Here is a 24,777-nt window from a genome sequence, read left to right on the forward strand (position 1 = left end):
CCTGGAACTGATAAATGACTTCAGTAAAGTTCCAGGATACAAAATAAATGTACGAAAATCAGTAGCATTTCTATACATCAATAACATTCAAGTTGAGAGCCAAATCAAGAATGCGGTATCATTTACAATAACCACACATGCCAAACAAAAAACAAAAAACAAACAAGCAACAACAACAACAACAAAAAAAAAACCTCATAGGAATACATCTAACCAAGGAGGCGAAAGATCTCTCTAAGAAGAACTGCAAAACACTGCTGAAAGAAATCATAGATGACACAGAAAAATGGGAATACATTCCATGTTCATAGGAAAAATCAATATCATTAAAACGTCCATACTGCCCAAATCAATCTGTAGATTCAGTGATATTCCTATCAAGCTACCAATGTCATTTTTTCACAGGACTAGAAAAAACTATTCTAAAATGTATATGGAAACCAAAAAGAGCCCAAATAGCCAAGGCAATCTTAAGCAAAAAGAACAAAGCTGGAAACATCACATTACCCAACTTTAAACTATACTATAAGACTACAGTAACACTGGGCATGGTGACTCTTGCCTATAATCCCAACACTTTGGGAGGCCGAGGTGGGCAGATCACTTGTGGTCAGGAGTTTGAGACCAGCCTGGCCAATATGGTTCCAACCCCATCTCTAAAAATACAAAAATTAGCAGGGCATGGTGGTGCACAGCTCCAATCCCAGCTACTTGGGAGGCTGAGGCAGGAGAATCGCTTGAACCTGGGAGGGGAGGTTGCAGTGAGCTGAGATCATGCCACTGTATTTGAGCCTGGGCGACAGAGCAAGACTCCATCTCAAAAAAAAAAAGACTACAGTAACTAAAACAGCATCGTATTGTTACAAAAACAGACACATAGACCAATAGAACAGAATAGACATCCCAGAAATAAAGCCACACACCATCTGATCTTTAACAAAGTCAATGGGGAAAGAACTCCCTGTACAATAAATGGTGCTGGGATAGCTGGCTAGCCATATGCAGAAGAATGAAACCAGACCTCTATCCTATCACCATATGCAAAAATTAACTCAAAATGGGTTAAAGATTCAAACGTAAGACCTCAAGCTATAAGAATCCTAGAAGAAAACCCAAGAAATGCCATTCTGGACATTGACCTTGGGAAAGAGTTTATGACTAGGTCCTCAAAAGCAACTGCAACAAAAATAAAAATTGACAAGTGGGAACTAATTAAACTGAAAATTTTCTGCACAGCAATAGAAACTATCAACAGAGAAAACAGACAACCTACAGAATGAGAGAAAATACTTGCAAGCTATGTATCCTACAAAGGTCTAATATCCGGAATCTGTAAGGAACTTAAACAATTGAACAGGCCAAAAACCAATTAATCCCATTAAAAAATGGGCAAAAGACATGAACGGATACTTCTCAAAAGACATACAAGCAGCCAACAACATATGAAAAAATGTTCAACATCACTAATCATCAGAGAAATGCAAATCAAAACCACAATGAGATACTATCTCACACCAGTCAGAATGGCTGTTGTTAAAAAGCCAAAAACACATGCTGCCAAGGCTTCCGAGAGAAAGGAATGCTTACACACTACTGGTGGGAATAGAAATTAGTTCCGCCTCTGTGGAAAGCAGTTTGGAGATTTCTCAAAGAATTTAAACCAGAATCACCACTGGACCCAGCAATCCTATTACTGTGTATATATCCAAAGGAATATAAATCATTCTACCAAGAAGACGCATGCACTCCTGTGTTCATCGCAGCACTATTTGCAATAGCAAAGACATGGAATCAACCAAGGTGCCCATCAACAATAGACTGGATAAAGAAAGTGTGGTACATATGCACCATAGAATACTATACAGCCATAAAAAAAAGCAGAATCATGTCCTTTGCAGCAGCGTGAATGGAGTTGGAAGCCATTATCCTAAGTGAATTAACACAGGAACAGAAAACCAAATACTGCACGTTCTCACTTACAAGTGGGAGGTAAATAGTGGGTACTCATGAACATAAAGGTGGTCACAAAAGACACCAGGGACTACTAGAAGAGGATGGGAGGGAGGGGGCCAAGGGCCAAAAAACTAATCTGGGGGTACTATGCTCAGTATATGTATTCAATTATGCCCTGGGTGACAAGATCAATAGTACCCAAAATCTCAGTATCAGGCATATATCTAGGTAACACGTATCTCCTGAATCTAAAATAAAAGTTGAAATTATTTTTTTAAAAACAGAAATAGCAATAGAAGGAAGCTTAAACTGATGAAGAGCATCTATAAAGAATAAGCTAACCATCCTACTTAATGGTAAAATAATGAACGCTTTCCCTGTAAAATCAGGAACACAGCAAGGATTTTAGCCAGTGCAAGAGGCAAGAAAAAGACATTAAAGGCACACAAATTGGAAATCAAAAAGGGAAACTTTATTCACAGATGACATGATTCTGTAAATGTAGAAATGCTTAAGGAATCTACAAAACAATCTAGTAAAACAAGTTCATTGAGGTTACAGGAAAAATCAGTCATACATCTATACTCACAATAAACTATCTGAAAACAAAATTTAAGAACACAATTCTATTCATAATAGCATTTATTTATTTATTTTTATTTTTTGAGACAGAGTCTCACTCTTTCACCCAGGCTGGAGTGCAATGGTGCAATCTCAGCTCAGTGCAATCTCCACCTCCCAGGTTTAAGTGATTCTCATGCCTCAGCCTCCCGAGTAGCTGGGATTACAGGTATGCGCCACCATGCCCGGCTAAGTTTTGTATTTTTAGTAGAGAGGGGATTTCACCATATTGGCCAGGCTGGTCTCAAACTCCTGGCCTCAAATGATCCGCCTGCCTCAGCCTCCCAAAGTGCTGGGATTACAGACATTAGCCACCGCACCCAGCTGATAATAGCATTTAAAATAATGAATAATTAGGAACAGATTTAACAAAAGATGTATAAGATTTGTACAATGAAAACTACAAAAACGTTACTTAGAGAAATTAAAGAAGACCTAAAATAAATGGAGACTCATACTACATTCATGGGTGAGAAGGCTCAATGTTGTTAATAAGGCAATTATTCACAGATTGGCCTATAAAATGCCAGTTGGATTTTTCATGCAAACTAACAAGCCAATCCTAAAATGTATATGGAAAGGCAAGGGATCTAGAATAGCCAAAATTGTTTTGGGGAAAAAAAAAAACCGAAGGAGTTACACTATCTGATTTCAAAACATATTATATAACTACAGCAATAACACATTGGTGTAAAGACAGACCTGTAGAGGCTGGGAGTGGTGGTTCATGCCTGTAATCCCAGCATTTTGGGAGACCAAGGCAGGAGAATCGCCTGAGCCCAGGAATTTAAAGACCAGCCTATGCAATACGGTGAGCCCCGATCTCTGCAAAAATAAAAATAAACCAGGTGTGGTGGTGTGCAGCCACAGTCCCAGCTACTTGGAGGGTTGAGGCAGGAAGATCACTTGAGCCCAAGAGTTTGAGGCTTCAGTGAGTCGTGATCATGCCACTGCACTCCAGTCTTGGGTAACACGAGACCATCTCTAAAAAAAACGTAATGTTTAAAAGATGGACTGTAGATTAATGGAACACAACACAGAGGGGAAAAAAACCTCTTGTATTTATGGCCAATTGATTTTCACAACAGTGCCAAGACAATATGATGGAAAACAATCTTTTCAACAAACTATGCTAGGACAACCGGATATCCTTACGCCACCAAAAAAAAAAAAAACCTCGGAGTTTTGCTCCATACTGTATTAAATAGTGGTACAATCTGAACGTTTGTGTCCATCCAAAATTCATATGTTGAAATCCTAACTCCCAAGGTGATGCTATTAGGAGGTAGGGCCTTATGAGAGGGCAGAGCTCTCATCAGCGAGATTGGCGCCCTTATAAAAGAGGTGCCAAAGAACTGCCTTGCCCTTCCATCACGTAAGGATACAGCTGGAAGTCACAATTTATGAACCAGAAAATGGCCCTAATCAGACACCGATTCTGCCAGTGCCTTGATCTTCAATTTCAGCATCCAGAACTGTGAGAAATAAATTCCTGTTGTTTATTAAGCAACTGTTTATAAGCAGTCTATGATATGTTTTAGGAGCACAAAGAGACTTAGAGAAATAATTAACTCAAAAGGATCACAGACCTAAGTATAAGAGCTACAGTGGTAAGACTTCTAGAGAAAAAGCAAAGAGAAAAGTCTTTGAGTCGTTGGGTTAGGCAGTGATTTCTTACGACACTAAAAGCACAACCATTAATAAAAATAAAAATGATAAATTGGACTTCATCAAAATTTAAACATATATCCTCTTCAAAAGCTACCATTAAGAAAATCAATGGAAAAAGAGCTGCAAATATCTCCAGCAGTGTATAAAACATGATAATACATCATAACCAACTGGCTTTTTGCCAGGAATGTAAATGCTAATTTGACATATTATTATCATTCTGAAAACCCTTTCCTTATTAAGTTTTTGTTGCATGCATTTTCATTTCAATATGAAATTAATAATTTTATTGGACTCCCTGAACCAAAATGATGTAAAGTAAAATATGTGGTTTATTAAGAAGGGTCAGACTAGAAAATAAGGTTGGAAGTAGTCGTGTGAATTGTTATCATTAACGAGAATTTGTAAAGAAAAATTTGTTTTAAGGCTAGGCAAAGTGGCTAACGCCTGTAATCCCTAAACTATGGGAGTCTGAGGCAGGTGGATCGCTTGAGCTCAGGAGTTTGAGACCAGCCTGGGCAACATGGTAAAACTCCGTCTCTAAAAAAATACCAAAAAATGAGCAGGGCATGGTGGCATAGGCCTGTAGTCCCGGCTACTCAGGAGACTGAAGTGGGAGGATCGTTTGAGGCCCATGAGGTTGAGCTGTGATTGTGTCACTGCACTCCAGCCTGAGCAACAAAACAAGAGCCTGCGTCAAAAAAATAAAAAATAAGTTGGATAAAGATTTGAAAAGGTAAGTCACCATAGTGTTTGCAGAAACAAAAAAGATTTGAAAACATGTTTCACCAAGGTAGATATACAAATGGCTAATAGTACATGAAAAACTGTTAACACTGGCTGGGTACAGTGGCTCACACCTGTAATCTCAGTGCTTTGGGAGGCCAAGGTGAAAGGATCACTTGCAGCCAGGAGTTTGAGACCAGCCTGAACAACAAAGCAAGATCTCGTTGCTATAAAAATTAGCTAGGGGCCGGGCGCGGTGGCTCACGCCTGTAATCCCAGCACTTTGGGAGGCCGAGACGGGCGGATCACGAGGTCGGGAGATCGAGACCATCCTGGCTTACATGGTGAAACCCCATCTCTACTAAAAAATACAAAAAAACTAGCCGGGCGAGGTGGCCGGCGCCTGTAGTCCCAGCTACTCGGGAGGCTGAGGCAGGAGAATGGCGTGAACCCGGGAGGCGGAGCTTGCAGTGAGCTGAGATCCGACCACTGCACTCCAGCCTGGGCGACAGAGCGAGACTCCGTCTCAAAAAAAAAAAAAATAATAATAATAATAATAATAATTAGCTAGGCACAGTGGTACGTGCCTGTAGTCCCAGCTACTTGAGAGGCTAACACAGGAGGGTCACTTGAGCCTAGGAGCTCAAGGCTGCAGTGAGCTATGATCACTGTACTGCACTCCAGCATGGGTGACACAGCAAGACCTCATTTCAAATATATATTTATGTTAATATCCTTGAAACCTCAATGAGATGCCACTATGCAACTACTAGAATGATTATAATCCAAAAGACTAACAAATCAAGTGTTAGCAAGGATGTGGAGAAACTGGAACCCTTATACATTGCTGAGGAGAATGTAAAATGGTAAAGCCACTTAGGAAAACAGTTTGACAGTTCCTTGAAAAGTTAAATATGCACTTACTGTGTTAAGCATAGTTACCATATGACCTAGCAATTCCATTCCTGGATATCTACCAAAGACAAATGAAAACATGTCCACACAAAAACTTAAGAATGCTCATCATAGGCCAGGTGCGGTGGCTCAAGCCTGTAATCTCAGCACTTTGGGAGGCCAAGACGGGCAGATCACAAGGTCAGGAGATCGAGACCATCCTGGCTAACCCAGTAAAACCCCATCTCTACTAAAAAATTACAAAAAACTAGCCGGGCGAGGTGGCGGGCGCCTATAGTCCCAGTTACTCAGGAGGCTGAGGCAGGAGAATGGCGTGAACCCGAAAGGCGGAGCTTGCAGTGAGCTGAGATCCGGCCACTGTACTCCAGTTTGGGTGACAGATCGAGACGCCATCTGAAAAAAAAAAGAATGCTCATCATAGCATAACTAATAACTCACCAAACTGGAAACAATCCAAAGTCCACCAACTAGTGAATGGATATACAAAATATGATATATCTGTTCAACAAAACACTATCCAACAACAAAAAGGAAGAAAACTATCCTGCAAAATAGATGAACCTTGAAAACATTGGTATACGGCTAAATGAAGGAAGCTGTATACAAAAAGACTACAAATATATGATTCCATTTATACAAAATTTCAAGAAAAGGCAAACCTATAGAGACAGAAATCAGTCTTTTTTTTTTTTTTTTTTTGAGACAAGGGTTTTTCTCTTGTTGACCAGGCTGGAGTGCAATGGCGCGATCTCAGCTCACCACAACCTCCTTCTCCCAGGTTCAAGCGATTCTCCTGCCTCAGCCTCCCGAGTAGCTGGGATTACAAGCATGCACCACCATGCCTGGCTAATTTTTTGTATTTTTAGTAGAGACGGGGTTTCTCCATGTTGGTCAGGCTGGTCTCGAACTGCTGACCTCAGGTAATCTGCCCGCCTCAGCCTCCCAAAGTGCTGGGACTATAGGAGTAAGCCACTGTGCCCAGCCAGTCATTTCTTAAAGGTGGGGCTGGCACTGGGAACTGATTACAAGTGAGCATAGGAGGACTCTGTGAGGTGAAGGAAATACTCTAAAATTGGATTGTGGTGCTAGTATAAATTTACCAGAAATCATTCAACTGCATTGGTACATACAATTACATGTTATGTAAATTAAACTCTGATAAAGCTGTAAAAAAATGACAAAAGGGTAAGCTTTTTAACATCACACATTTGGAGAATTCAAAACTACTAAATGACTCATGTCAAAGAGGAAATCATAATAATTTTAAATACTTAGAATTGAACAATAATGTATATGGTACATAGTAAAACTTGACAGCTGCAGATAGAGGTAAAACATAAAATTTAAAGTTTTAGAAATATATATATTTTTAATTTGAGACTGGGTGTGGTGGCTCAGGCCTGTAATCCCAGCACTTTGGGAGGCCGAGATGGGTGGATCACGAGGACAGGAATTCGAGATCAGCCTGGCCAACATGGTGAAACCCCATCTCTACTAAAAATACAAAAAATTAGGTGGGCGTGGTGGCACGAGCCTGTAATCCTAGCTACTTGGGAGGCTGGAGCAGGAGAATCACTTGAACCCGGGAGGTGGAGGTTGCAGTGAGCCAAGATCACGCCACTGCACTCCAGCCTGGGCAACAGGCTGAGATTCCACCTCAAAAAATATATATGTATATAGTTTGAATCATATGGAAGAGCAAATATTTGACCTAGTATTGAAGAATAAAGTCTGAACACTGTGAATTCAAAGTCTAACTTTTTAAAAATTTAAATAAACATTGCAGTGGCCAAGCACAGTGGTTCACACCTGTAATCCCAACACTCTGGGAGGCCAATGTGGGAGAATTGCTTGGGCCCAGGAGTTCAACATCAGCCTGGGCAACAGAGCAAGACCCCATCTCTCTCTAAAAAAAAAAAAAAAAAAAAGAATATTACAGCCAGGCATGGTGGTGCATGTCTGTAGTCTCAGCTACTATGAAGGGGTCTTGAAGGGAGACTAAAAAAAGACAGAACATTCTAAACCCATAGAAAGCAGAAATAAAGAAATAAAGGGAAGCACAGCAATTAATGAATAGAAAATAGAAAAGAGAAAACCAACAAGCCAAAATCCAGTTTTCTGAAAAAACAACAAACCACTGGTAAGACTGACGGCAAAAGGAAAGAAGGCACAAAAACGAATTAATATTATGAACTAACATATAGCACAGTACTTTTTAAAATGTTATATTGTAAATTTTAGTAATTAGACAAAATGAATAAATTCCTTTGTAAACAACCAAAACTGAAATTAACAAATTGACTAAATATGAAAATGGTAACTAGCCCAAAATAATACATTGACTAAATATGAAAATGGTAACTAACCAAAACTGACCAAACAAGAAATGGAAATCTTCTATAGTCCTATAAAGTGTAAAGGAATTGAATTAGTAATTAGGTTTTTTCAAAAATAAAAAACCAGAACTCAGAACAAAAGAGCCCACATTGCCAAGACAATCCTAAGCCAACAGAGCAAAGCTGGAGACATCATGCTACCTGACTTCAAACTATACTACAAGGCTACAGTAACCAAAATAGCATGGTACTGGTACCAAAACAGAGATATAGATCAATGGAACAGAACAGAGCCCTCAAATATAATACTACATATCTACAACCATCTGATCTTTGACAAACCTGACAAAAATAAGAAATGGGGAAAGGATTCCCTATTTAATAAACGGTGCTGGGAAAACTGGCTAGCCGTATTTAGAAAGTTGAAACTGGATCCCTTCCTTACACCTTATACAAAAATTAATTCAAGATGGATTAAAGACTTAAATGTTAGATCTAAAACCATAAAAACCCTAGAAGAAAACCTAGGCAATACCATTCAGGACATAGGCATGGGCAAGGACTTTATGTCTAAAACACCAAAAGCAATGGCAGCAAAAGTCAAAACTGACAAATGGGATCTAATTAAACTAAAGAGCTTCTGCACAGCAAAAGAAACTACCATCAGAGTGAACAGGTAACCTAGAGAATGGGAGAAAATCTTTGCAATCTACTCATCTGACAAAGGGCTAATATCCAGAATCTACGAAGAACTCAAACAAATTTACAAGGAAAAAAAAAAAACCATCAAAAAGTGGGCAAAGGATATAAACAGACACTTCTCAAAAGAAGACATTTATGCAGCCGACACATGAAAAAATGCTCATCATCACTGACCATCAGAGAAATGCAAATCAAAACCACAATGAGATACCATCTCACACCAGTTACAATGGCGATCATTAAAAAGTCAGGAAACAACAGGTGCTGCAGAGGATGTGGAGAAATAGGAAGACTTTTACACTGTTGGTGGGACTGTAACCTAGTTCAACCACTGTGGAAGACAGTGTGGCAATTCCTCAAGGATCTATAACTAGAAATACCATTTGACCCAGCCATCCCATTACTGGGTGTATACTCAAAGGATTATAAGTCATGCTGCTATAAAGACACACACACACGTATGTTTATTGTGGCACTATTCACAATAGCAAAGACTTGGAACCAACCCAAATGTCCATCAATGATAGACTGGATTAAGAACATGTGGCACATATACACCATGGAATACTATGCAGCCATAAAAAGGATGAGTTCATGTCCTTTGTAGGGACATGGATGAAGCTGGAAACTATCACTCAGCAAACTATCACAAGGACAAAAAAACCAAACACCGCATGTTCTCACTCATAGGTGGGAATTGAACAATGAGAACAGTTGGACACAGGAAGGGGAACATCACATACTGGGGCCTGTCATGGGGTGGGGAGAGGGGGGACAGATAGCATTAGGAGATATATCTGATGTAAATGATGAGTTAATGGGTGCAGCACACTAACATGACACATGTGTACATATGTAACAAACCTGCATGTTGTGCACATGTACCCGAGAACTTAAAGTATAATAAAAAAAAAAAAATACCAGAGTAAGATTATTTAAATTCTATACATGTGCTTCCAAAGAATACAAAAGGAAGGAATATACTCCAGCTCAGTGTATGAGAATAATCCTATTATTGATTCCAAAATCAAGTAATCATAGTAAGAGAAAGCCCAATGTTATAAATGCAGGCATTCCAAACAAATTGTTAGTAATAACACACTACATCTATAAAGTATATTATAGATAGAATTGATGGTCAGGTACAATGGCTCACATCTGTCATCTCAGCACTCTGGGAGGCCAAATTAGGAGGCCAGGAGTTCAAGACCAACTTGAGCAACATACTGAGACACTGTTTCTACAAAAAAACTAAAAAATTATCTGAGCATAGTGGTGCACATCTGTAGTCCTAGCTACTCAAGAGGCTGAGGCAGAAGGATCACATGAGCCCAGGAGACTGAGGCTGTGGCAACCTATGATTGTGCCACTACACTAGGCACCAGCCTAGGCAACAGAGCAGGACCCTGGTTCAAAAAAATAATAGAATTAATCATAACCAAATTAGGTTTATCTCAGGAATCCAAGGGTGGTTTAAAATTAGAAGTCAGCCAGCTGTGGTGGTTCACACCTGTAATTCCAACACTTTGAGAGGCCGAGGCAGGAGAATTGCGTGGGCACAGGCGTTCAAGAATGGCCTGGGCAATATAGTAAGACCTCAACTCTACAAAAAATTAAAAAATTAGCTGGCATGGTGGTGCGCGCCTGTAGTCCCAGCTACTTGGAAAGCTGAGGAGGGAGGATTACTTGAACCCGAGAATCAGAGGTTGCAGTGAGTACGTCACTGCACTCCAGCCTGGGTAACATAGCAAGACTCTGTCTCAAAAAATAAATAAATAATAATGAAATAAAATAAAATTAGAAGTCTCAGCTGGGTGCAGTGGCTCATGCTTGCAATCTCAGCCCTTTGGGAGGCCAAGGTGGGAGGATCACTTAAAGCCAGGAGTTTGAGACCAGCCTGGGCAACACAGCAAGACCCTATCCCTACCAAAAATAACAATTAGCTGGGCATGGTGGCACATGCCCGTAGTCCCAGCCACTTGGGAGGTTGAGGCGGAAGGATTGCTTGAACCCAGGAGTTTGAGGTTGCAGTGAGCTAATTGTGCCACTGCACTCTGCGGCCCAGGCAACAGGGAGAGACCCTGTCTCAAAAATAATAATTTAAATAAAATTAGAGGTCTCTTGATGCAATTCATCACAGATTGGTTAAAGGATAAAAAAATGTTATCTGAATAAATGCAGTAGAAGCATTGTTAGAAACTCTTAACAGTCTAGACATAGAAGGGAATTTCCTTAACCTAATTAAGGTTATTGACCTCTAAACTACTGCAAACATCATTACAGTAAAACATTCCTTTAAAGTTAGGTACAATTTCTCCACTTGTATTCAATATTGTAGAAGTCCTACCAAGTGTGTTAATACTAGAAAAAGATGTGCACACAACTTACAAAGGAAATAACAAAATATTCATTAGTCACAGATGATGTAATTAAAATAGGCTCTAAAATCCATTGGAATTAACAGAGTTTAGTAATACAGCCAGTATAGGACCATATACAAAATCTATTCCATTTCCATACACTAGCAGTAATTTTAAAACAGCTTCCCAAAGTGCTGGGATGACACACAAGGATGACTGTAACTAAAAAGTTAGACAATAACAAGCCTTGATGAGGATGTGAAGAGTTTGGAACCCTCATACTTTGCTAGTGGGAATACACAAAGGCACATCTGACCAGGCATGGTGGCTCACACCTGTAATCCTAGTACTTTGGGAGGCCAAGGTGGGTGGATCGCTTGAAGTCAGGAGTTCGAGAACAGCCTGGTCAACATGGTGAAACCGCATCTCTACTAAAACTACAAAAATTAGCTGGGCATAATGGTGAGTGCTCAGGAGTCTGAGGCAGGAGGATCGCTTGAACCTGGGAGGCAGAGTTTGCAGTGAGCCGAGATCACGCCTCTGCACCACAGCCTGGGCGACAGAGCGAGATGCCATCTCAAAAATTAAAAAAAAAAAAAAATTAGCCAGGTGTGGTGTTGCACACCTGTAATCCCAGTTACTTGGGAGGCTGAGGCACAGGAGTGGCTGGAACCCAGGAGGCAGAGGTTGCAGTGAGCCGAGATCACATCACTGCATTCCAGCCTGGGCAATAGATCAAGACCCTGTCTCAAAAACAAACAAACATTTAGGTAAACATTCTTCTACAATCTTCCTAGGCATACATACATATTCATACACATATATATGAATATATTTTTACATAATTATTGAATCAGTCACTTTGGAAAGAAAACTTATAAAATGTTGGTTATAAAACACCAACATTTAAATCACTGTAAAAATGTCTGTGCTCCAAGATAACTTACTGGTATTTTTTAACAGGTAACGTTACAAATATTTTACAAGACGCAGAAGTGCATTATATTTCTCGAGAGATGTGTAATTCTGAGAGGAGTTATGGGGGAATAATTCCCAACACTTCATTTTGTGCAGGTGATGAAGATGGAGCTTTTGATACTTGCAGGGTAAGACCAAGTAATTTTCCTTTAAAATATTTTCTGAAGCCAGAAGGGAACTTGTCAAACAAGGCCTTTGATAATTTTCTGGTGGTCTTAATTATCAGGCCTAAAAATACTAAATTATTTTTTCTCCTTTTTAACTATTTCAACAATCCAAATCCTCTTGGTTCCTGATTCCATGGTTTCTACTATCATTGGGGTCAACCTTAGGCAGAATTTACCTTGAATCCTTTTTTTAAATCATTAACTTTGAGATATAATTCACCTACTTAAAAGTGTACAGCTCTTTTTTTTTTTTTTTTAAATAGTCTCACTTTGTCACCCATGCTGGAGTGCAGTGACACAATCTCTGTTCACTGCAACCTTTGCCTCCCAGGTTCAAGCGATTCTCATTCCTCAGCCTCCTAGGTAACTGGAATGACAGGCGCACATCACCATGCCTGGCTATTTGTTTTCGTATTTTCAGTAAGATGGGGCTTCACCTTGTTGACCAGGCTGGTCCCGAACTCCTGACCTCAAGTGATCTGCCCACCTTGGCCTCCCAAAGTGCTGGGATTACAGGCGTGAGCCACTGCGCCCAGCCTGTTACTGTCTTTTTTATTATAATACATCCTTGTGGGTGTGAAGTGCTATCTCATAGTGGTTTTAATTTGCATTTCCTTAATGACTAACGATGTTGAGCATTTTTGCATGTATTTATTAGCCATTCATATGGCTTCTTTACAGAATGTCTATTTGGATCCCTTCCTCATTTTTAAATTGAGTTGTCTTTTTATCACTGAGTTATAAGCCTTTTTCATATATTCTGATACAAGTCCCTTACCAGATACACAATGTACGAAATTTTTCTCCCATTCTGTAGACTGTTTTTTCACTTTTCTGAGGTTATCATTTGCAGCACAAATGTTAATTTTTTAAAGAAGTACAATTGATCCATTTTTTGTTTTGTCTCATGCTTTTTTACTCTTCCTTTATTCCTCTTTTCTTATTTCCAAATCTACTAGTCCTTCACTCCTGAGTACCCCACGCTCTCACCTTTTCCTACTCATTCTCATTTCTGCAATCTAAAGTTTCTCTTTCCTGTGTCCTTTTCCTTAAAAATCTTGCTGAGTAAAATAGTAAAGAATCCATTCTAATTGGATTGCATTCCTAGGCCAAACATCCTCCTCATCAAAAAATAATTATTCAATGCCTGCCTTGTATAGAGAATTGGAAACAGCTATCTCAGTGTCCTTGTTGTTTTGAGTGCATTAACAGGCCTTAGTAACAGTGTTGGGTGCATTCATAATTTTGTATAGACTATGAAAGTGACCTGTCATTTATAATACTACTGAGAGGCTTTGCCATTTATGCTTATTTTGCTGCACTAGCCATTGTCAACACTTAGAAACTTGTCATCTCTTGCAAGATGCCAGTTTACTCCTCTCCCTGGCAAGCAAACCACACACATGCCTAAAAGAATCCTTCATACATCTTAGAGTTATACTTTCCACACACAATATTAAGCAAGAGAATATTCTAATAATAGACAGTTTTTACAATATTTTGCACACTTCCTAAATTATATTTCCCCTGAGTAATTGTATTTAAAAATCCAAACAATTTGATTTATAGTATTCTGGCTCAAAAGTGGGCAGATGAGATGTTTATCTACCAGCTGTATGGTTCCTCCAAATACCTGGGCAAAACTGAATTCCTCCTGTTTGAGTTGGAAGATTAAGTTCAAAATCTATGATCTTTATCAGTTGGGGGTATATTGAAAACATGTATTTATATAAATGTATGTTTGATATAAATAATTTATTCCAGAATTACTGTTGCTTGAAGAATACTAGAAGTAACAAACACTATTTTGGGACTTTTTTGACAGGGTGACAGTGGTGGACCATTAATGTGCTACTTACCAGAATATAAAAGATTTTTTGTAATGGGAATTACCAGTTACGGACATGGCTGTGGTCGAAGAGGTTTTCCTGGTATCTATATTGGGCCATCCTTCTACCAAAAGTGGCTGACAGAGCACTTCTTCCACGCAAGCACTCAAGGCATACTTACTATAAATATTTTACATGGCCAGATCCTTATAGCTTTATGTTTTGTCATCTTACTAGCAACAACATAAAGACATTCTGAAGGCTTTCATATCTTTATTTTGCATTGTGTCCCTTTCTATGTTCTACATAATGAAAATCATTTATTCTTTTAGCAATTAATTGCCTACATAGAGTTCTCATGTCAACATCTTATGGGCTATAACTATTGTGACAGATATACCACTGTAATTTTGGCACTGAATCACATGCTTCCTTGAAATATCTTGATTATTTTATAATCATAATTCTGTATCTGGAATACTCATAGAGTTTGTACAAAATATTCAGTTAAACATATATTTTATGTGTATAAATGCCAAATAATAGTTTATAATTAAAATGAAAGCTGTTATTTGGTCAATCAAAATTCTTTCCTTCTTAGATTTTATTCTAAAACATGTTTGTATGATTTTTTTTGAATTATAATCTTGGTTCCAATTCTCAAAGTATATTTAGAGAAACAAGTATTTACCTGTTATTTAAATCCTAATTAAAACCATTTATTTAATAAATATCAGCACTTCATTTCCTCTGCCAACAGAGAACTATGGTATACACACCCCCAAATAATTTACTTTTTATTTAGAAATTTATGACTTTTTTCCAGCATTATAACCTACTTTCTAAACTTTATTTTCTTGAAGCCCACGCTAAAATTGTGTATCCCATCAGGCCTCTGAATTAACTGTGAGAAGCAACTAGAAAGCGTGCCAGGTAAAAGAGGGACACCAACCTGGGATAAACTTTGTGATTACTAATGTATAAAATGAATTAAAAGAAACAAAAGAAAATGAGGGCCAGGCATGGTGGCTCTCACCTGTAATCCCAGCACTTTGGGAGGCCGAGGTGGGCAGATCACTTGAGGTCAGGAGTTCAAGACCAGCTTGGCCAACATGGTAAAACCCTGTCTCTACTAATAATGCAAAAATTAGCTAGGTGTGGTGGTACATGCCTGTAATCCCAGCTACTTGGGAGGCTGAGGCACGAGAATTGCTTGAACCTGGGAGGTGGAGGTTGCAGTGAACCGAGATCACGCCATTGCAGCTTGAGCGACAGAACTGGACTCTGTCTCATACACATACAAAAAAAAAAATGAAACAAAAGAAAAGGGTGATTGAATTATATGTACTATTAGTCGACTCTCATTTCCCTTGAACTAAGGAGAATGCATTAGCAAAGGAGAAATAGTTATTTTCTTATCCTTCTTTTTACATTCAACCCATCTAAAACCAAGTGTTCTTTGTAGTTGTTTTGTGTCAACCTAATTTCAGGATTTAAATGAAATTAAGCATGAATATCCCATGTATTAATTTCCTTCATTATTGGTTTGACACTGGGATCATTGTTTATTGGTTTAATATTGGGTTAATATTGTTTAATATTAACATTTAATATTGAGTTAATATTGTTAATATTGGGGTATTGTTTATTGGCTTAATATTGGGGTCATCTATCCCACTCAAGGAATAGATGACTATGCTTTTTATAGACTTAAGCAACACTGATGGAATGTTGGTTGTTTTTTCTTGAAAGAGCTCCTAGCTTATCCATCAACAAGGTCTCATAGATGGTAATGCTTATATAGCAATTAACATGGTGCACCAGTCTTTTCCTATTTATACTACCTGAATATCACTCAGATTCTCTTGATAGCTCTGAATGTTAATAAAAAGAAATTTTTCTAAAAGATACTGCCAGTATTAGAAGAGAAACCTTTGCTTTTCACTTTAAAGGCATCTTCTCATTACTCTTTAGGTTTACATTTCTTATCTATGTATTTGTTTTGGAGGTGGAGTCTCTCCATTGCCCAGGCTAGAGTGCAATGGCATAATCATTGCTCCCTGAAGCTTCAATCTCCTGGGTTCAAGCAACTCTCCCACCCCAGCCTCCTGCTTAATGAGACTACAGGCGCACCCCACCACATCCACCCCAGCCTCCTGCATAGCTGAGACTACAGGCGCACTCCACCACATCCACCCCAGCCTCCTGCATAGCTGAGAATACAGGTGCACCCCACCACATCCAACTGTTTTGTAGTTTTTGTAGAGACAGGGTTTTATCATGTTGCCTAGGCCGGTCTTGAACTCCTGGACTCAAGTGATCTGCCCACCTCAGCCACCCAGAGTACTGGGATTACAGGGGTGAGCCACCACTCCCAGCCTCGGTTTACAATTCTATTCTTTTTTTTTTTTTTTTCCTCCTTTTAATTCTAATCTCATGACAGCTTAGGTTACATTTCTGGTTTTTTTTAATTTATTTTTTAATTTTTATTTATTTATTTTTTATTTTTGAGACGGAGTCTCGCTCTGTCGCCCAGGCTGGAGTGCAGTGGCCGGATCTCAGCTCACTGCAAGCTCCGCCTTTCGGGTTCACGCCGTTCTCCTGCCTCAGCCTCCTGAGTAGCTGGGACTACAGGCGCCCGCCACCTCGCCCGGCTAGTTTTTTGTATTTTTTAGTAGAGACGGGATTTCAACGTGTTAGCCAGGATGGTCTCTATCTCCTGACCTCGTGATCCATCAGTCTCGGCCTCCCAAAGTGCTGGGATTACAGGCTTGAGCCACCACGCCTGGCGGCAAGGTTACATTTCTGATCAGGTGAGACCTGTTATCTGCTATTTATCTTTTTGCCCAGCTTAGTTTACTATGTCAGCCAGCTGGAATCCAATTATAAAGTTTCTCTCTATCACAAGAAACTATCAGAGTGTAAACTTTGGAAATCTAAGATAGACTTTGTTTCAACTTTTGTTTTAATATTGTGTCTTTTTTTTTTTTTTTTTTTTTTTTTATAAGAGGCTCTGTCACTCAGGCTGCCTAGAGTGCTGTGGCATGATCATAGCTCACTCCTGGGCTCAAGCAATCCTCTGGCCTCAGCCTCCCAAGTAGCTAGGACTATAGGGCCCAGACCACCATGCTCAACTAATATTTAAATTTTTCATAGAGATGGAGTCTCACTATATTGACCAGGCTGGTCTTAAACTCCTGGCCTCCAGCCATCCTCCCACCTCAGCCTCCCAAGGTTCTGGAATAACACACGTGCACCAACTTGCCTGGCCTTTGTTTCCATTTTTACTCTGTTATTTAGTATCTATAAAAGTTTAGATGATTATTAATACCATTTACAACATTGTTGTGATGATTACAAAAGTTGAGTATATGATGTTCTTAACATTTGAAAGATGCAGTAACTGGTTTCTATTATTATATTAATATCCCATCCATCATTCACACACTCTTTCTCATTACATAGATCATTATCCTATTGGATGTCTCATATATCATCCCTCAAAATTACTGAAACAAAGGATCCTTTTCTGCTTGTAAATTCACATTTTAAAATATGCTATTTTTTAAAAATAATTTTTATAATTCCCCAAATATGATATCCTTATTATTTAAACTGAGAAAGGGCCAAGCATGGTGGCTCATGCCTATAATCCCAGCACTTTGGGAGGCCAAGGCAAGCAGACAGCTTGCGCCCAGGAGTTTGAGACTCCTGGGTGAAACCTCGTCTCTACAAAAAATGCAAAAATTAGTCAGGCATGGTGGCATGTGCCTATAGTCCTATCTACCTGGGAGGCTGAGGTAGGAGAATTACCTGAGCCCAGGAGGTCAAGGCTGCAGTGAGCCGTGATCACACCACTACGCTCCAGCCTGGGCAATAGAGTGAGAAACTGTCTCAAAAATAAATACATACATACACACATAAATACATAAATAAAATTGAGAAAGCACAGACAAGTAGAAAGAAAATGATCAGCTGAGCGTGGTGGCTCACACCTGTAATCCTTGGGAGGCTGAGGTGGGGGCAGATTGCTTGAGCCCAGGAGTTCGAGACCAGCCTGGGAAACATGGCAAAATCCCATCTCTAGAAAAAGAATGTAAAAATTAGCCGGGTGTGGTGGTATGCCTGTAGTCCCAGTTACTGGGGAGGCGAAGGTGGGAGGAGGCTTGAGCCCAGGAGGTAGACGTTGCAGTGAGCTGGGATCATGCCACTGCACTCCAGCCTGGGTGACAGAGTCAGACCCTGTCTCAGAAAAGAAATGAAAAGAAAATCATCCATAACCCTATTATGTAAAGACAGCTGCCATGAAATCCTACCTTTTTAAGTTAATATAATGGGTATTTTTACAAACTTTTATTAAACATTATTTTACCCCAACTATTTTGAAAAATTTCAAACCTATTGAAAGTTGAAAAATAGTACTATGATTACATGTATATACTTTACCTTTTCCCCCCAAATATTAACATTTTGCCCTGTTTACACTCATGCTCTCTCTCCAAACACAAACACACACAGACTTACACAGACATATTATACACACAGAAACTCACTCTCTTTTGTTTTCTGGTTGAAAAATTTGAAAGTAAATTGCTGGCATCATGTTACTTCATCTCTAATACTTCAGCATGTATCCTGTAAGAACAATAACCTAATCACAACACCATGATTACACCAAATAAATTTAACACAGATTTGTTCTTTTTTTTTTTTTTTTTTGAGACGGAGTCTCGCTGTGTCGCCCAGGCTGGAGTGCAGTGGTGTGATCTCGGCTCACTGCAAGCTCCGTCTCCAGGGTTCATGCCATTCTCCCGCCTCAGCCTCCGAGTAGCTGGGACTACAGGCACCCACCACCACGCCCGGCTAATTTTTTGTATTTTTAGTAGAGACGGGGTTTCACCGTGTTAGCCAGGATGGTCTCGATCTCCTGACCTCGTGATCCGCCCGCCTCGGCCTCCCAAAGTGCTGGGATTACAGGCTTGAGCCACCGCGCCTGGCGAGTCTCGCTCTTTCCCCCAGGCTGGAGTCCAGTGGCGCGATCTTGGCTCACTGCAACCTCCGCTCCTGGGTTCACGCCATTCTCCTGCCTCAGCCTCCTGAGTAACTGGCGTCTGCCACCACGACCGGCTAATTTTGTTTGTATTTTTAGTAGAGATGGGGTTTCACTGTGTTAGCCAGGATGGTCTCGATCTCCTAACCTCGTGATCTGCCCACCTTGGCCTCCCAAAGTGCTGGGATTACAGGCATGAGCCACCACGCCCAGTCAGATTTGCTCTATTTTATAAATTGTACACTCATTTCTTTGGTTTATTAATCTATTGCATAGATATTCCATTATTTTATATTGTTTCATTCTGATTATAAAAGTACAGTATATGTTCACTGTAAAGAAAAAGCACAACTATCACAGAAACTATTTGGGCTGCTATAACAAAATATAACAACCTGGCGGCTTATAAACAACAGAAATTTATTTCTCACAGTTCTGGAAGCTGGGCAAGGCGCCAGCTGTTTCGGTATCTTCTGAGGTCCCACTTCCACCTTCACAGAAGGCGTCTTCAAAGTGTCCTCACATGGCAGAAGGGGCCAGACCACTCTCTGGGGCCACTGTATAAAGCAACACTAATCCCATTCAGGAGGGCTCCATTCTCATAATCAAATCACCTCCCAAAGGCCCCGCCTCCTAGCAGCATTACATTGATGATTAGCTTTCCAACATGAATTTCAGGCGGCCACAAACATTCAAATCATCATACTCTTTAAGTAAAATTTTAGGAATTAAGTCAAAACCACAGACTGAACATGTTCTAACCACATTCCTGTTCCACATTCCTAAGATGAGAGTAATTATATTTATTTTAAAATAAGTAATAGTATTTCCTAAATCTGTCCACTGGAAAGGCCTAGATGCAATGAACACCCAATAATAACATGTACCCTAGCACCCAGATTTTAGTCTCTCAACATCATTCCCCTATAAAAGGATCCAAGGCTCCTTAGAGATATGAATGATTTCAGGTCTGGGGCAGGAAATATATGGGATAAATCTCAGATAAATCTTTGATAACATGGAAGTTATCAAAGACTAGATAGTCAAACTGCTTTAAAAATATTGAAAACAGTCACTAGAAGGGAGGGGAAACAAATTACATATTATGATATAATGATATTATTGATTGACTTCTCATCAGACACAATGGCAACTAGAAAAAATCTGAGTGACCAGGCGCCGTGGCTCACGCCTGTAATCCCAGCACTTTGGGAGGCCGAGGCGGGCGGATCACAAGGTCAAGAGTTTGAGACCAGCCTGACCAACATGGTGAAACCCTGTCTCTACTAAAAATACAAAAATTAGCCAAGCGTGGTGGAGGGTGCCTGTAATCCCAGCTACTCGGGAGGCTGAGGCAGGAGAATGGCTTGAACCCAGGAGGCAGAGGTTGCAGTGAGCCCAGATTGCGCCACTGCAGTCCACACTGGGTGACAAAGCAAGACTCTGTCTCAAAAAAAAAAAAAAAAAAACCTCTGAGTGACATATTCAAAGTGCTAAAAGAGAAAAAAACAATTGTTAACACAAAACTCTGTATCCAAAAAAATTACTCTCCAAAAAAATCAAGGTGAACAAAGACATTTTCAGATAAATGAAAACTGAGAGAATTAATTGCCAGCAGACCTGCATTATACAAAATGCCGAAGGAAGTTTTTCAGACTGAAGGGAAAGGACACAGGGTGGCAACTTGCATCTACAGGAAGGAATATGACATGAGAAATCTTAGTGGGTAAATATAAAGGACTCTATTTCTTTTCTTCTCTTAAATTATTTAAAATACCTATGACTAAAGTAAAAATTATGACACTATATTGTTGAGTTATAACATCTGTAGATGTAAAACGTATAACAAGGATAGAATAAATGGAATTATATTATTTCAAGGTTCTGTTATGTAAAATAATTTCTTATTAATGATTAGATAATAAATTCAGATGTATGTTGTAACCTCTAGCAATCAGTAAAAATAAATAAAATGTAGCTGAAGACCAAGTATTTGATAGCACAACAGGGTGACTATAGTCAAAATAATTTAATTGTATATTTTACAATAACTAAAGGAATACAACTGGATTGTTTATAACACAAAGGATAAATGCTTGAGAGGATGGATACCCCATTTTCCACAATGCAAGTCTGTATCAAAGTATCTCATGTACTCCATAAACATATATACCTACTGTGTACTCACAAAAATTACAAAGGATGTAGTTAAAACACCAACTGAGATATTAAAATGGCCGGGCGCGGTGGCTCAAGCCTGTAATCCCAGCACTTTGGGAGGCCGAGACGGGTGGATCACGAGGTCAGGAGATCGAGACCATCCTGGCTAACACCGTGAAACCCCGTCTCTACTAAAAAATACAAAAAACTAGCCGGGCGAGGTGGCGGGCGCCTGTAGTCCCAGCTACATGGGAGGCTGAGGCAGGAGAATGGCGTAAACCTGGGAGGCGGAGCTTGCAGTGAGCTGAGATCGGGCCACTGCACTCCAGCCTGGGTGATAGAGCGAGACTCCGTCTCAAAAAAAAAAAAAAAAAAAGAGATATTAAAATGAAATGCTACAAATAATATCAAAAATAAGCACAAAAGGGAAATAAAAGCAGATGAGTCAAACAGAAAAGCAAATAGCAAAATAAAGGCTTAAATCTAAGCATGTGAATAATCAAATTAAATATAATGGATCAAACATTTCCAAAAAGGTGGTAATTAACACCCACATCATAGCAACAAAAGTAAATACAGATTAATCAAACTACATCAAAATTAAACACTTCTGTTCATCAAAGGATACATTCAACAAAGTGAAAACCTACAAAATGGGAGAAAATATTTGCAAGTAATATATTTGATAAAGGGTGAATATACAAAATATATATATTTAAAAGTTCTACAACAATAAAAAAACTGAGTTTAAAATAAACAAAAACCAAAATAGACATTTCTCCAAATAAAATGTACAAATGGCTAGTAAGCACAAAAACAGGTGTTCAATATCATTAACCACCAGGAAAATGAAAATCAAAACCACAATGAGAATATAACCTCACATCCATTAGGATGGCTAATAATATCAAAGAAACAAAATAACAAACGCTAATGATGATGTGGGGAAATTGGAACTCTTATGCACTGTTGGTTGGAATGCAAAGTGGTACAGCTGCTGTGGAAAACTGCATGGCAGTTCCCAGAAAAATTAAAAATAGAATTACCATATGATCCAGCAATTCCACTTCTTTTGACACACAGCCAAAATAATTGAAAGCAGCATCTCAAAGAGATATTTGCACACCAACATTCATGGCAGCATTATTCACAATAGCCAAAAGATGGACACAACCCAAGTGTCCAACAATGGATTAATGGACAAACAAAACATGGGATATATGGACAATGGAATATTATTCAGCCTTAAAAAGAAAATCCTGTCACATGCTACAAACTGGATGAATCTTGAGGGCATTATATTAAATTAAATAAGCCAGTCACAAATGAACAAATATAGTATGACTCTACTTATATGAGGATCTGGCAAAGTCAAATTCATAGAGATAGAAAGCACGGTAGTTGTCAGGTGCTGGGGTGGGTGGGAATGGGGAATTATTGTTTAATAGATACAGAGTTTCAGTTTTGTAAGGTGAAGGAGTTCTGTGAATGAATGGTTAGTATGATGATGTGAATGTACTTAATGTCACTGAACTGTACACTAAAAATGGTTAAGATGGTAAATTTTATGTTATGTGCCTTTTACTACATTATTTTTAAAGTTTTTTTTAATCCAGTAATTACCAGATGATATAAAAAACAAGAACCAGATCACGCACAGTGATTCACTCCTGTAATCCCAGCATTTTGGGAGGCCAAGGCAGCTGGATCATTTAAAGTCGGGAGTTTGAGACCTGACTGGCCAACATGGTGAAACCTTGTCTCTACTAAAAATACAAAAATTAGCTGGGTGTGATGGTGTACACCTGTAATCCCAGCTACCCAGGAGGCTGAGGCACAAGAATCCAGGAGGTGGAGGATGCAGTGGGCCGAGATCGCACCATTGCACTCCAGCCTGGGCAACAGAGTGAGACTCTGTCTCAAAAACAAAAAACACAAACCAATCATATATGCTGTCTACAAGACACATTTTAAACATAAAAACACAAATAGGTTGAATTTTAAAAGTTGGAAAGTGTAAGCATAAGAAAGTATAAAGAGTGGCTAAGTGCATATCAGACAAAATAGACTTCAGGACACAGAAGATCACTAAAGACAAAGAGGGACACTTCATAATAATAAAAAGATGGCCGGGCGCGGTGGCTCACGCCTGTAATCCCAGCACTTTGGGAGGCCGAGACGGGTGGATCACGAGGTCAGGAGATCGAGACCATCCTGGCTAATCCGGTGAAACCCCGTCTCTACTAAAAAGTACAAAAAACTAGCTGGGTAAGGTGGCGGGCGCCTGTAGTCCCAGCTTCATGGGAGGCTGAGGCAGGAGAATGGCGTAAACCTGGGAGGCAGAGCTTGCAGTGAGCTGAGATCCGGCCACTGCACTCCAGCCTGGGCAACAGAGCAAGACTCCATCTCAAAAATAATAATAATAATAATAATACAAAGATGAATATATCAGGCAACTATGAACATATAAATATACTCATGCCTACTAACAGAGCCTCGAAATACACAAAGCAAAAATGGAAATAACTCAAAGGAGAAACAAACTCACACTCTATAAATAATTATCGATATGTCACCTCTCTCAATAACTGATAAATTAATAGGGATACAGAAGATCTGAATGACACTATCAATTACCTTAACCTAATTCACATTTAATTCATACTGCACACACAAACAACAGATATACAACTGGCCCAAAAGGTGCACAAAAAGATGCTCAACACCATTCACTTTAGAGGAATCAATATATAAAAATTACATCCAGGTGAAATTCAGGTTACAAATATGAGATAAACACAAAATAACAATATACTTCTGGCTTAACAACTAAATCACATTTAACAACCTCTTGTTAAAAATCTTACTCTATATATCTTTTTAAGAGCCAGGGTCTTGCTATGTTGTCCAGACTGGTCTTGAACTCCCACCCTCAGGCAATCCTCCAGCCTTGGATTCCCAAAGTGCTGGGATTGCAGGCATGAGCCACCATGCCTGGCCCTAACAACTTCTGAATAGAATTACTTTCAAGTTTGAGCCCAGGAGTTTGAGACCAACCTGGGCAACATAGTGAGAGACCATCTCCATTAAAAAAAAAAAGAAAGAAAAGAAGAAAAAAAAATTAAAGAAAAAGAATTACTTTCAAGAGTACATGGACCATGTCCCAAAAAAGACTACTCTGCACCATAAAACAAGTCTCAATTTCAAATGACTAAAACCTTACACAGCATGTTCTGTGATGAACACAGAATTAAACTAAACATACACAGTATATTCTGTGATGAAAACAGAATTAAAATTAAATTAAAA

At 39.2% G+C, this 24,777-nt stretch overlaps 1 protein-coding gene across 1 annotated transcript in view; it reads left to right on the forward strand.

The window, feature by feature from the left end:
• TMPRSS12 (transmembrane serine protease 12) overlaps positions 1-14,873 on the forward strand; it is a 45,783-nt gene extending 30,910 nt beyond the window's left edge. The window contains exons 4-5 of the mRNA XM_023211136.2: positions 12,248-12,390; positions 14,255-14,873. Coding sequence (XP_023066904.1) covers positions 12,248-12,390; positions 14,255-14,506 — 395 coding nt within the window. The 3' untranslated portion in view covers positions 14,507-14,873. The remainder of the gene's footprint in view (positions 1-12,247; positions 12,391-14,254) is intronic.
• Positions 14,874-24,777: the final 9,904 nt, after the last annotated feature.

The sequence above is a fragment of the Piliocolobus tephrosceles genome, chromosome 10, assembly GCF_002776525.5.
Source record: "Piliocolobus tephrosceles isolate RC106 chromosome 10, ASM277652v3, whole genome shotgun sequence".
NCBI classification, from domain to species: Eukaryota; Metazoa; Chordata; class Mammalia; order Primates; family Cercopithecidae; genus Piliocolobus; species Piliocolobus tephrosceles.